This window comes from Parasteatoda tepidariorum, chromosome 9 (genome assembly GCF_982258835.1).
Source record: "Parasteatoda tepidariorum strain Cologne lab strain chromosome 9, Ptep-v5.0, whole genome shotgun sequence".
NCBI classification, from domain to species: domain Eukaryota; kingdom Metazoa; phylum Arthropoda; class Arachnida; order Araneae; family Theridiidae; genus Parasteatoda; species Parasteatoda tepidariorum.
Window position 1 is genome coordinate 9405458 of NC_141763.1, and position 14665 is coordinate 9420122.

The 14665-nt window shown below is 27.8% G+C and overlaps 1 protein-coding gene across 1 annotated transcript in view; it reads right to left on the reverse strand.

Moving 5' to 3' along the window:
- The window catches only part of eIF3m (eukaryotic translation initiation factor 3 subunit m), a 28081-nt gene extending 22378 nt beyond the window's left edge, over window positions 1-5703 (reverse strand). Inside the window, exons 1-3 of the mRNA XM_087150831.1 lie at window positions 5453-5703; window positions 3665-3800; window positions 1074-1212 (exon numbers count right to left, since the gene is read on the reverse strand). Coding sequence (XP_087006957.1) covers window positions 1074-1212; window positions 3665-3800; window positions 5453-5494 — 317 coding nt within the window. The 5' untranslated portion in view covers window positions 5495-5703. The remainder of the gene's footprint in view (window positions 1-1073; window positions 1213-3664; window positions 3801-5452) is intronic.
- Between the last annotated feature and the right edge of the window lie 8962 nt (window positions 5704-14665).

Sequence of the window (14665 nt, forward strand, 5' to 3'; positions counted from 1 at the left end):
GCATAAATACGAAAATCGGTGTTTGATATTACAACATCGATGTTTGATATTGCAAAATGCGTGAATACAAATAGCGACATTGGATTTTAAACTTGGGAATTGCGAGTACGATTTTTGAATCACACGAAAAGGAATCGCATCACATAACTTTTAAATCAGTTTAATACGAAGATCCATGATTAACATTAAAATCGCCTGAATAAGAATCGAGATTTTGTCAGAATTTGGCGCAGTTCCCAATATTTAAAATTCCTAAAATCAGCCAAACATACATAAAATCAAACAGTACATCATCTGAAAGGTGGGAAAGTCATTCTCTCAGACTTACGCATGTCAAAAAGTTAAACACAGAAATGCTGTAATAAAATTTTCCTGAGTTTACGATACTTTTAAAGGTCATTTTGAATTTTTCAAGGATTTAATATCATTTTCAAGTACTTCTAGGGGCCTTTAAAAATCAAAATGAAATTCAAGTACTTTTCAAGGTGTTTTCTAGGTCGTGGGAACCCTGCATTAAGAATTCGGTCTAAATTAAAATTATTTTCATCTAGCAAAGCAAAACTGTCATCAACATATCTTTTATAAAAGGGGAAAGTTAAGATTTTGAATAGTTTACTTTCAAAATAATGCATATAGATGTCACTGTTGTCCAACGCGAAAGTAAACTTTCGTGTTGGACAACAAATTTTACCGTAAGACCAATGGTCTTGCCATGGGAAATCCTTTGAGCCCTATACTTAGCAGCGATACATAAACATTCAGATTCATATACATATCAGAGATCTGTCTAGGTTTTTCTGAGAAGTACCTATTTTGTGATAAAAAATTATATTAAAAAATCAACACAAAAACATAATAAAAATATAGATTTATCGTTTCTTAAGAATACAAAAATAAAATTTTAAGAAAAAGTCTTTCATGAAACTACCGTTTTTCCTAAAGTTGAATTTGTGAAACTACCGTTTTTCCTAAAATTGAATTTGTGCAGGTACCGCTAATGGTAGTAAATTCAGCCTGGACAGATCCCTGCATATCCATACATATTCAGAGCTCAGCATTAAAATAAAACTTACACTTTCAGACATACTGCAGCCATTTTTGAGGAAGGTGCTTTAGTAAGCTTTTCGCAAAATGTGTGAACAAGTGGTTCACTCTCAGTTTGTGGAACCATTATAAGGAGGGAAACAATGCTGTTTAAAGTACATTCTGCATCTGAAAAAAAAAAACAATAAAATTGATCACTGACATAGGCTCAAACTTAAAAGGCTACCAGGAAAGAATTTGATAAGTAGAAATATAAGGTTAGCAGAAAATGAACCTAACTGTTTTTGCTTTTTTTTCTGGATAATTTCTTCAAAGATATTATTTTAATTTACCATAATTAAAGCTATATTATGTTCATTAAATTGCCATTGTAAAGAAAATTTTTGTCTAAATATCTCCTTAACAGTAATTGCATATGTAAATACAACTTAAATGTTATGTGTGCATACTTCACATGCTTCGTGATTAAACGTAAAAGGAAACGTTAAGCTTTGGTCCAAATATTTCTAAGTGTTGAGAAGATCTAGAATTATTTTTAAAGATGAAGATAATTAACATACTATTAAATACATAATTACGCTTATGAGGACACCATACCACATGGGAAACTTTTCATAGCAAATTCTCTTTCACCTTAAAAACTAATTTAAATTAAAGAGAAGGTGAGTTCAGACAAACCTAGAGTAAGCCATAAAGTTTCAAATACTGGTAATAAATTATTAAAGTATCAAAATGAAAATAAACTATGAGAAGACAACTTATGATTACGCAATGGAGACGTTCTCTTCCAATAATTTTGCTTGCATTTTGAAATTTAGAAGAAAAAAAATTCAGCGATTGAAACTTCACGACTCTAGGTTTGTCTGAACTCAATTTTACTTCACTTTAAATTAGTTATGGAGATGAAAGAGAACTTGTAATGAAAAGTTTCCTTCGTGGTATGACGTTCCTTTAAGTTATTTTTCAAAACAAAATATAAATGCAAAACAGCCCAAAATAATAAGTGTAATGCAGGGGTGATTATGAGCTCGGCTCGAAAATCCTGAAAATTTCTTGAGTAAAATCATAAATGACAAATTTCAAAAAATTAATGTCTATAAATTTAAATCATTGATATTTCCACAACGTGAAATTCTAAATAAATTATATGCAGCCTAATTTAAATTAATAATTATGCATATTAGTTTACTTTTATCTCTCTTATTATATATTATTCCACCAGAAAAAATATTTACAAATGAAAGAGATGCTAAATATAAACTCTTGCTCTAATATTTTTAAATAAAATATACAAGAATTTTTTATATGTAAACGTGATTGTGTGTAAATTAAATTAAAATTCACAAAAAGCAAACAAAATAATAGACAATTATTAATAAAAAAATTAACAATTAATGCTAAAAAAACAATTAATAACCATAAAAAGCAAGCTAACAATAAATAACTAGCAACAAAAAAAAATTAACAGTCCTGCTTAAACTAACATCTTACAACTAATATAAGTTACTTGTCATCGAATCTGCAGCAACAGAAGTCACACTGATGTTACTTTAAATTGTTGTAAGATATGGCAAAAAAAATTTTTTTTCAATGTAAGTAAAGAGTTTCGAGTTGATAGTATTTAGTATTATTTTCCCAATAATAACGATAATCATTATTATTTCCCCAATAATCACAAAATTATTTGACAGCACGTCTATGACCTCATTAAACAATTTTTTAGAAAAAATGGAACGTTGGTGTATAAAGGTTAGCCACCCCTGTTCTAGACCTTGGATTTCCGGTTCGCGGTAAGAGAAAAATCCGAAAATCCAGAAAATCTGGCATTCTATGCAAACTAAATTAATTTTTGAATTAAAATTTAAAAACTTTCAAATAAGCGATGTGAAAATTTTTATTCATTAATGTAATGGTTTCAATTCCAGTTTTTAAAAACTTTCATTTACTTCTTTCCACATTATTTTTCATAACATGCAGTGGTTAATCATTGAAACAATTTGATAGAATTAGTGAGTTCAAAGAAATTAATACCAATCACTTATTTTTACATTACAATATTTTTTAAAACTTATACCACGTTCATGATTTCCTTCTCTTTTTTAAAAAAAAAAAAAAGCTTCGTAACGCTTTAAAAACAATAATACTATCCATAAAAAAAATTTTTTTTTTCAAAACAGAAGAGACCAAAATTAATGTTAACGCACCATAAAACCTTATAAAAAGAAGAAAATAATAGTTTGTAGAAAGTAAAAATAATAAGATGCAATCGTAAGGATAATTATAAATGAAATCTTTTCACTTCAATGAGAAAAAATATTTTTAAGAATATATTTTAAATTAAAATTTAATTTGAACCTATTTAAACTATTTCTTTAAAGAAAACACTATCATACAATCATTTGTAATTTCAGAAAAATAGAACCATGTGTGGACAGTGGCTTTACTTTTTACTCTGAGTTATGCTTTAACCTTGAACATGAAGATGGCTTTATGATTTTAAAGAGTGAAGAGCACTCGAAGTTTTATCGGTTATTTTAATTGTCTATGTATCCGTGTCTTCCTTATTTAAATGTGTTTGTGAACCTCTGGCACTTCCAGAAAAATAAAACAGCTACTCTACCAGCTTCATTTGCTTCATGAAGGCATAATTCGCAACAGCCAATCACATCTTCCAAATCAGCTAGAAATCCTTCATCTGAATTCTCCTCTGAAATACTGCCTCCAAGACTTTTCAAATAGCTGCGAAGATCTTGATACTAAAGAATAAAATGATAAATCTCAATAATGGGCAGAAAAAGTGACTTAATTTTTTAATTCAGTTTTACTTTTCTACTCTTAGACAGGATGCGTAGTCATATTTTTCAACTAAAAATAAGCACCTTTTAAGTACTTTTTAAGCATTTAAAAAATATTTTTAATCACTCTCCAAGAAAAAAAATCATAATTAGGATCTGAGCAGCAATAAAAGTTATTTTTTTCCCCCATCATTTAAAGTTCATAATTTTTAAGCATAAAATCAATAAAACTTAGAAACATTTTTAAAAACTTTACATAATCTTGATAAAATAACTAGTTTCTGATTAATATTGCAGAAAAAATTGTAAAAATCATGCAGTTTTTGTAATTTAGAATGATGCCAAACAAAAAATCTTTTTTACACGCCATAGAAAAAAATCTCTTTTTAAAAGATAGAAAATTAAGTCCTTTTTACAAACTCCAAATAAAAAAAGCACCTTTAAGCACTTTTTTTATAAATGCTACGCCCCCGGCTTAGAGTTGTTTTCTAAAATTGATGTTTTTAGAATCAAGCCCTTTCTCAATAGCTGGAACATGCAATTTAACATCTGGAATTATATGGTTAAGGTTAGATTTTACTAACCAGATTTACCATAACATGATAAAAAGAAGGTTTTTAGTGGTAAAAAATAAGAGTAAAATAATGAAAACTAGACAAAAACTAACAGCCTATAATTTATTTGCATGTTTACTACTTATATCTGATACAACTAAATAATAGATATATATTTTATAGTTAATACTTGGCAGTAACGGAAAATATATGATTAAAAAAGCAATTAAGGACTACAGATGTACTTAAATATGTTCATTAAAAATATTATTTTAAAAATTTTTGTAAGTAAAATTATTATTCCTTTGCCATTTCATCATAAACTCACTATAATAAATAAAAATTTTAGCATTTTTTCCATATTAATCAAGGCAGCTATTTTTTTTGTTTAGTACCATATCATGTAGCTTATTACAGAAAATTAGAAATTTCTGCCAATTTTTTTTGTGTTGTCACTACCTGAAAATGGCTAATTGGCAGGGAATAACCCATATACTACATGCAAGCAACTAATCATTAATTGCATGATTATAAAACTAATTGTTTAGAAAAGAAAAATTTTTCAAATTACAAATTTTTTTACTGCTGACATAAACTAAGGAAACTGACTAGCACCAATATGAAAATATCCCCAAGTAATTCTACACCAATATTTTGTTTTGAAGATAGATTCATCACAACAATTGTTTTAAAACGAAGTTTTTTCAAAAAAATTTAATTTTAATGCTTCAGCACTTAATTTTAATTAATTAACGCAAAATTTAGTAAAAATCGATAGTTCTATTAGAACTTCTCAAAAGCTTCCACTCAAAAGCTACGAGTTGCAGTTTGACGTGTTACTCTATATCATTTTCTATAAAAAAAAAATAATAATAATAGTAAGGTTCGTAACAATTGTTACAAACAATTCCCATTTCTTCGATTTTAATACGAAATCTGATTAATAATATACAGTGCATCAATAAAAATCACTCGGATACCATAATTAAAAGATATATGAGAAAACCTGTTCCATACCCACATGCTGATCACAAAATATATTAAAAATTAAACCCAAACCTGTTCTTCATCAGTTGCATCATTAAAAGTAGGTGCACTCATCGTAATTCTGAACTATATTTATTAGAAAAGTTAATGTATCCGATTTATTTCAGAAAGACTAAATAATAACAAAAACCATGAATCAGAAAAAGATCCGATTTTTTGTTTTGCTAAGCAAGCTTGCTGCTGCCTATGTCTGTGTGATTTTAAATAAGCTTTGAACTTTCAACGCTTTGTGAAAGAAGTAGCGCAGCTACAGGTGGTGTAGGTAGGTAAGTGTTTTGGCTGTTGCTTGGCTGCCCGACTTTTTAATAAATAGAGGCATTTGATTAGTCGATAGCACCATCACTTTTATCTCGTTTTTTCAGGTTTACTAGAATGGCACTTTTAACGTTTTTATCTGGCGCAATTTTACTAATACGCATGCTCGGTTTGATAATTTATTCAAACCAATCGAAGTACTTCGTAGACGAAGAATATAGATGCTAGTATCCCCTCATTTGTTTGTGTGTACTCTGACAAAGACATAAAGGCAGAAAGATCAATCACTATACCAAACGGACATCGCGGTGAACTTTGACATCACTGGTCTCTACTTTATTTTTTTATTTGATTTATGTAAATTGTAATGATTAATAATAACATTTTGTCTCTGTGCCAAAAAAATCTGAATTTCGCAAATTTTATAACACATTTTTTTTCTCAATTTTTTGAAGAATTTGTAAATCTTAAAATTCAAAAAGAAAAAACTAATACATTCTTAAAAATTGATTTGTATACCGTCCTGAAATTCAAATGCTAGAAATAGAAGGAAAAAAAATTTAAGTGCTTATAAAAAATAAATAAAAAAGTTTAAAAATAACTTTAAAAAATAAAATAAAATAAAGAAAATTTTTGGAGGCAATCTAAGCTGGCCAAAACAATAAATTTCATGAAGAACAATAAACTGGAAAATGTTCATAATTGCTGAGATAGAGTCTCATAATTGTCTGCTAGCTTTCAATTAGTTTGTTATTAAAACGTGTTCATGGTTTTCATTTGTGGATGATGTAAGTTCTATTTATTTTCACTCTAAAATTCTTTCAAAATATAATTTCATTCCTGTATTAAAGTTACAAGTAACCTCGTAACTTTTTCGTAATTACAAGTAACTTTTTCGTGGTTTTCCTTCGCATCTAACGTAAAATTGATTATTTTAATTTAATCTTCATTAAAATAAGCTATCCTTATAACTTTCATGAATATGATTGTACTCTGATACTTAAATTGTTAATTACTGTGATTTCTGGATTGAATTAAAAATAATAAGGGCGTTTCGTTATATTCACAATGCTAAGCCGTCTATCAAGGATAATAAAATTATTAAAAAGTAATTTCTTTTAGATAATAAACTTTTAGCTATAATCCTATTACCGATGAAAGCAATCTAAAAACATTTTCGTGGTTTACCTTAGCGTGTAACGCAAGGTTTGGTAATGTTATTTAAAATAGGTTATTTTTATAGCTTTCATAAATATAATTGTTCTTCCATATTTAAATTACGACTTACTTTGATTTCAGGGTTGAGTTACTAAGAAGAGCTTTTCGTTATTCACCTCGTTTACTAAATAAACAAACAAACAGCTAGTTAAGAGGAAGTAACTTCACCCGGTCCGAACGAACTTCCGCTACATCGCTATAACCTTCTTATTATTATGTTTTGCATTAGATTTCCAAACATCGTTGGTGTTTCTCTTATCTTGATAACGATTGTTGTTTGGAGAGTTAAAAATCTGTTTCATTAAATCGAAATAAGCTTTTTCTATTATCACAAGTTGAATGATGATGGCAAGAAAAAATTGTCATTAAAAATAATATAAAATATATATTATAGAAAAAATAATATTCAGTTGTCTGATCCTTTTTCTGGAGAGTTATTCTAATGCTTAAAATATGAAATACAATTAAGTTTTTAAAAGACACTGCTCTCTAGCAGCTAAATATTAAGTTAAGATATATTTACCTAGCAGATATACTATAATTATTCATGGCATTCTAAAAACATGCACAGCTTAAAACTTGTAACTTTTAGATATGACATTAAAAGAAGTACAAGAAGTGGCTTAATTGTCAGTTTGTAACAGAAATTTTATTTTCTTCAAAAAATTACGCTTCATAATGGAAATATTTTTTTTCTTTCTTAAATAAAAGCAATATCCTCAATTCCCGCGTTCTAACAAAACAAAAACAACAAAAAAAGAAAAAAACAAGAGGTATGTTACTTCATCAAATTTTCTTAAAATGCATTTATTTTATTTTTCTTTAGGGAGTTTAATTGTTTAAAGCAGGGGTGGTCAAAACTGAAGCATCTTGTGCACCACTTTTAGTGTAAAAAATCCTGAACATGGCAATTATTAATATAAATTTTATGTCAAGTCAATAAGTGCTACCGTATTAATGTTGTTCATTGAATTATTACACGTGCAGTAACTTTTTTTTCTAGATCAAATAAAGCTATATGTTAGTAAATATCAAAGATGTTATCTTTAAAATCTTGAATTGTTTCTAGTGAAATTTAAACAATGGCTAACATTTAACCAATCACAATTCTCTGCTCATAATTTTTATGTATTTAAATAAGCAAGAAAATAATAAACAGAAAATTACATTTAATTATTTTTTTTTAAATGAAATAATTTTACAATTACAAATAATAAGGAGAAAACTTACAAGGATACAAACACTAATGTGATTTCTGTATTGTTTTAATTTTTACTAATTCTTTTATATTTAAAAATTTTTTTTGAAAATTATTTTTTTTTCAATTTAAATTAAGTTTGTGTGCCACATAAAATGCCTCCTCTGGTTTTTTATATGTTAAATATAGCACACACGAATCTGAATTATTTAGTGTTAAAAGTCATGTTTCTCTATTCAGATATTACCTTAAATGTTGCATTACATAATGGGAACATACCAATTTTATTTTAAATTACGCTTGATGAAATCTTGAAATTTAAGGAATAAGAATACTGTATATATTAGATAAAAAATTATTTTCGGAAAAATTTTAAGAAATATATACAGACGAGACATTTTGTTCAGATCATATATTTTTTTTTAAACTCAAAATTTCAGGAGAGGGATAGCATGGGCCCTTTGCTTCATCACTGAGTAGAAACAAATATATAGCCCATGTTAAAAATAAAAAAAAATAGTGTAGAGCTTTATTCTGTATTAATTCCAGGTAATATTTGCGTATAGATCTTTATATTGAGTTATTTAGAGATTTTAAAAACAAAAACACTTCAAAGAACCTTTATTTTTTTAAAACTTTTATGTATTCAAAGAACCTTTCTTTCTTTCTTAACTTTTATGTATTCAAAGACCCTTTATTTAACTTCTATGTATTTTTCCTAAAAATGAATTTTTCATATTAATCAACGATGATTGAATCAGCCTAAGTAAAAACATTAGAAAAGAAATAAGTTCCGGTTGCTCCGGAAGTTTGTGCGGTCCATTACGCCTGCAAGCGAAAATAAGCCCCGCCTACAGATAAGGTGAATATTCAGAAAGATGGTATCCTATCTATTAAGGAAAATAATAATAAAAAAGAATGGTTGTTTACAAAAAATAATTTCATTAAGATGAGGATGAACATTTAGCTCGATTGTTGTTGTTCATTTACGTCGCACTTGTTTTCCTTTGCGTGTAACACAAAATTTGATTATTTTAATTTAATCTTAATTGAAATAAATTATTTTTTTTAACTTTCATAAACATGATTGTACTCCGATACTTAAATAGCAAGTTATTTAATTTAATATACCATCAAAAGCAATCATTTCATGGAAAAACATTTCCATGGTTTCTTTTAAGCGTGTTACGCGAAATTTGATAATTTTAATTTAATCTTGATTAAAATGAATTATTTTTATAACTTTCATAATTATGGTTTTTCTCCAATACTTACGTAGCGAGTTACTTTGATTTTTGAATTGAGTTAAAAATTACAAAAATATAAAGAGCATCTCGTTATATTCACAAAGATGAGATGCTAAAAAAAGTGATTCATTATAAAAAAATTTTTTTTGAAAGAAATGCATTGCGATTACTGAGCATTTAGCTGTAATTCTTTAAACGTCAAGCAATATGAAAGATATTTTCGTGGTTTCCCTTTGCACGTAATGCAAAATACGATTGTTTTCTTAAAAAAGGAAGAAGAAAAAAAAAGAAACATTTCTGTCATTCTCACAAAAAGGTGATTTTTTAAGTCCCTGAGTAATAATATTAGAAAATACAGCAGATTTCTTAATATTTTTCTTCATCATTTTTCGTGAAGTTCTTAACTAACAAATCATATGCATTTCTGCTACATGTATTTAATATTTCATTCTTATATTTTAATAAACATGACTTCAAAATCCTCTCTGTGGACGTCCCTACGTCTGTGGCACAAAGTAATTTTTAATGGTTGTTAAACAATTTAAATGTTATTTTAGTGATTTTTGTAGTTTTACCTAGTTAAATGCTTATAGTAACATTTTATTTAATATCTTTTTAAAAAAAAATTATTTTTGCAAAATAAATGACTAGTAAACTTTGTCCATCAAAAATGAAATCTCCCTCCATGGACAATTAATATAGTTCTGTAAATATGCAATAAAGGGCAGCATATGCAAAATCCCCATAAGACAGCTGCTGGGAGGGGTAACCATTCCATTTTCTAATGTTAACTATCAGTTGTTTTTGTTCTCTTTGGTGTCAGTTTTGGATTGTTGTGTTCAACTGGGGTTTGGCAAAGTTCTCACCGTATACTCCGTGGACATCATAAAGAAGGCAAGAAAAAATTATTTTATTTTTGATAGATGAATTTTAGATTGAAAAAATAGTATATTTAATAAAAAGAACTGCCCCATTTTTGTAACTTTAAAATTAAAAATCAGAAAAATTCAAGAACTAGTTTTTGTCTCCTCCGTGGACATAACAAGTCCACGGAGGAGAAGACACAGTCAATGGAAGAGACAATGTGTTAGATAACCATAATACAATTTTAATAATTAAAAAACTATTTTCTTCTAATTGATATTTTTTTAAATGGAACAAATTTGTTAATTTGCTTGTATTTTTTAAAGAAAATCAATTAAATTTAATTTTTCTTATCGGAGAAGCAAATATTGTCAATTTTTCTAAATAATTTCTGTGATGTTTAACATTTTTTTTCTCTTCAAATTTTAGGAAAAAATTGTCAAAACCAAAATTTAAGAAAAGAAAGCAATCAAATGTTCGAATGCAAAAGAGAAGGGAACAGAAAAAACTTAATATGAGACAAGCTAGACAGAAATTAAAAGAAAACCCTATATTGTTTGAAGAAAGTAAAAAAAAAAAAAAAAGAGCAAGAAACGTTAAAATCTGTATCAGAAAAAGATTTAACAGAAAAATCGTGATTAAATGTACTTAAATTTCCAGAAATTGATAGAGCAAGCCGTTTGTGCCCAAGGAAAAAAGAAACAATAACAAGAAGAAAAGAGAAAAAACAAAAACGTTATTTGGCTGACAGTATGTTTAACTTGCATAAAATGTTCATAAAAGAGTACCCCCAGCACTCAACTTTCATGCGGAGTCTGAATTTTTATTTCAATAGTCTTTAGATTTTAATTTATTAATATTCAGTAAGAGTTACTTAAAAAATTGTACACCTAGGTTAAAAAATGGATGTTTCCTTTCATAGCAGCATGATTAATCGGAAGTAGCTCTATCTCTAATAATGAAATATTTTATTATTTACTTATTAATGTTAAACTCATATCAGTTGTCCCCAGTAATTAATGAATTAGTCTTCATTGACATTTTATAACATAAAATGTTTCCTCCGTTGACTATTACATCTCCTCCGTGGACAAGGTAGAATTTAAAATATTTTAAATCGTGTAAAAAATAAAATAGAAAACTTGACTATTATTATAAGGACATATAACAAAAATAAATAAAGGCATTTATGTAATTTTTATCACTTTTTTAATTACTTTAATTTAAGAAATTTTTTTAGTCTATTTATACCTTTTCAGTGAGAATGACCCATTTATACCACTACTAACCACTCCAAAACTCAAAGTAAATGCTTTATTATAAAACTGATACGCCAAGAATTTGGAATCCTGAGCGACTGTGTTCTATCTAGGCATTTCAGTTAATCTTTCTGGACAAACTCTGCACTCTGCACCAATGAAGCCCGGCTACCGGGGAGAGGCGAGGGAGTCCTCTACATTTGTAAATATCTTTTCTTTTGTATATATCTTATTGTTTTTATTATCTTATGTACTATTTGCGACTTATATTATATTTAACCCAGATTTGATTTCCCAATCGTAATTTTATGTGATTTAACAAATGTTAAGTACCGCACCTCCCTTCCCTTCCTAAACTCGATGAAGGAGCAGATATCCGCCTCGAATAGGCACTCCGAAAATACTTGAATAGTTTAGTAGTAAGAATTTGGAATTATGAAGAACTTGCCTCTATGCTTTGATTCAATAAACTGGTTTCTTTTCTGCTTCCCTTCCTACAATTTTATTTTTAAGTGAAAAATGAGATGAAATTTAAATAATAACTCATATCAGAATAATATAAGTTATTATTTAAATAATAACTTATATAATTCTGATAAATTTAAGTAAGAAAAAAAAATTCTAGCCATATCTTCTTAGAGTCTGGAAAAGCAAAAAAAAAAAACAAAAAAACAATTGATTTTTTGAAATATACTTCGCTTTCAATCACAAACACCTTAAATCTTTGTTCTCGATTAAATAAATTTCAGATGATTTTAATCCTCCATCTCTTATTAACCTCGTTATATAATGTTTTTGATCAGAGTTCAATAGCATGTTTGTTCTTTCTCAACTAAATATTAATTTGATCCCTACAAATACTTTCTTATTCCATTTCTTATAAGGATTCGTAAAATATATATTAACAGCCAGAATTAGGGAACAACAAAATTATCTTCTTCAAAAATGGTAATTATTTAATTAAAAATTTGATCCTTTCGTGTGGGTGTCTTGGGATATTCATCCACTTTTAGACGCACCTGGAAAATTTTTTTAAAATTTTTTTCGCACATGCGCTGTATAAAGCAACTACTTCAATTACTCTTATCTGGAGCAGTTTTTATTATTATTTTTTTAATTTTAAAGCAATAATTTCATTATCAGTTTAAAATTGATTCAAACGTTTTGTTTAATTTTTATTTTAAATATTTAAGCTATAGCAAAAGTGGCACTAGACCTAGTATATATTTCGGACATTTACCAAAGGTCTAGTCATACTAGGTCTGGTTAAGTGCCATTGCCCGGTAATCCTTCACTGATGTTTTTTTAGGGTCAAGTGCCACTGCCCGGTATACCCTACACTTTTGTTTTTTTAAGTCAAGTGCCATTGCCCGGTATACATTTGCCCGATACTCCAAACACTGATGTTTGTTCTGATCTATCGTCAGTAAGTATTAAAATATCGAATAAATGTAATTATATCCACGAATAAATTAATATCAAATAGGATGTAATAAATAGACTTATTCGAGGGTGAGTAAGGGGTCTAATTGAAGTGTAAATAAATCTAATTTAGTTTTGATTCAATTGTTGTGTCACCATCCATTTATATCGCCAAAATGGATCATAATTTCCCCCCTCGGAAATTTGAATGACCAAACCTCATTTATGGCAATATGCAATGGTCAGTATTTTTCATAAATATCAATGTATAATTTTGAAATTGTTAACATTAATAAAACATGCTAAATGTACTGCAATAAATTTCAAAATTATTGACAATTTAGAGGGGGGTGGTAACTAAAGGAAATTATTGAAATATCTAAATTTCTTAGTGGTAAGAGTTTGGTATACTTATGTATTTGTCTTGATTTTATACTTCTGTATTTGCTTTATGTATTTTATATTTTGTATTGTGTTCTCTTCCTGGACTTTGGTAAAACCTTTGGGGTACATAGAGAGCAATTTAAACATTTGTCATGCTCTCTCGATAGAAAAGGTTTTGCATTTATGACTTCCGGAGCTGGTACCCCCTGAAGACGTCAGCTTCTGTTGTCATATTTATTAATTTTTTCATTGTTTCTTTTGGGTAATATAGCGAATAGGCGCATACATTCAAATTTTTTATTTCAGAAATTTTTATTCTTAAAGTAAAATGATTAAGAGGGGTATTTTATTCTAAACTATATGTATATTTTCTTGCCTGAAATTGATCAAATTTACGTTTATATAATAAAATTTCATGCATAGTTTCATCCTTCTAGAAAAGTGAATCAACATACCTTATAAATATCAATATACACTAACCTGCGTCGGGGTTACTAGTGCATTTTTGAAGAGTGTTCCATAGCCTCTCATTAAGTTCCAAAGTTTTATACATAAAATCCATGAAAAATAGTATTAGTTCTAAGTTTTACGCTTACAATTGCGCCAATGCTTATAATATTCATGTGTCTGTATAAATATGTTTTATATGCAGACAAGAAAGAATATCATTAGAAGTAAATGCAAGATAAGAATGATTCATTTATTATTATTACAAGTAAGAATTTATAATGGAAGATGGATTTGGGTTTAGTTTGTTATTGGCATTTATTTTCAATTGAAGGCAATATAACGCCCATTTTCAAATTGTCTCGGAGGTTTTTAAAGGAGAAAAATGTATAGTCCGTGATTATAGTCCGATAATTAAGGGGCAATTTTTCATTTTAGCATTACACGATTAAGAATGTTTTAGAATTTTCAATTTTATGAAGTTTTCCAAAAACTATTTGATCATAATTTAATAGATATGATAAAATAGTTTAATCAAATAGTAGAATAAAACTGCGCGCTTTTTTTCTGGAGGTTTTCGTACTCTCATACAATGGAATCCTCGAATTATTTTTTTCCTCCGCCAATCTAAGCAATCACACATTTTCTTCTTACATTCGCTTGCAGCAATGTTTATAAGCAAACCGTTGCATTGACGCTAATTTTCTCGATTTTACTTTAATCCTTTGAAATTTTTTTAAAATTAATTAAAGAGCTCATTCAAAAGCCAACTAAATATTTATAAAATGTAATTTTACCGCTTTGTTGGTCTACATTTGATTTTCGTTTCGAAATTCGAATTGTGCAGGCAGTTACATTGTAATGCTTCTCTGACGCAACTAAGAATTCGACTCCGATTATAAAATACAAAAACATAGACTTAGCTTTAAAA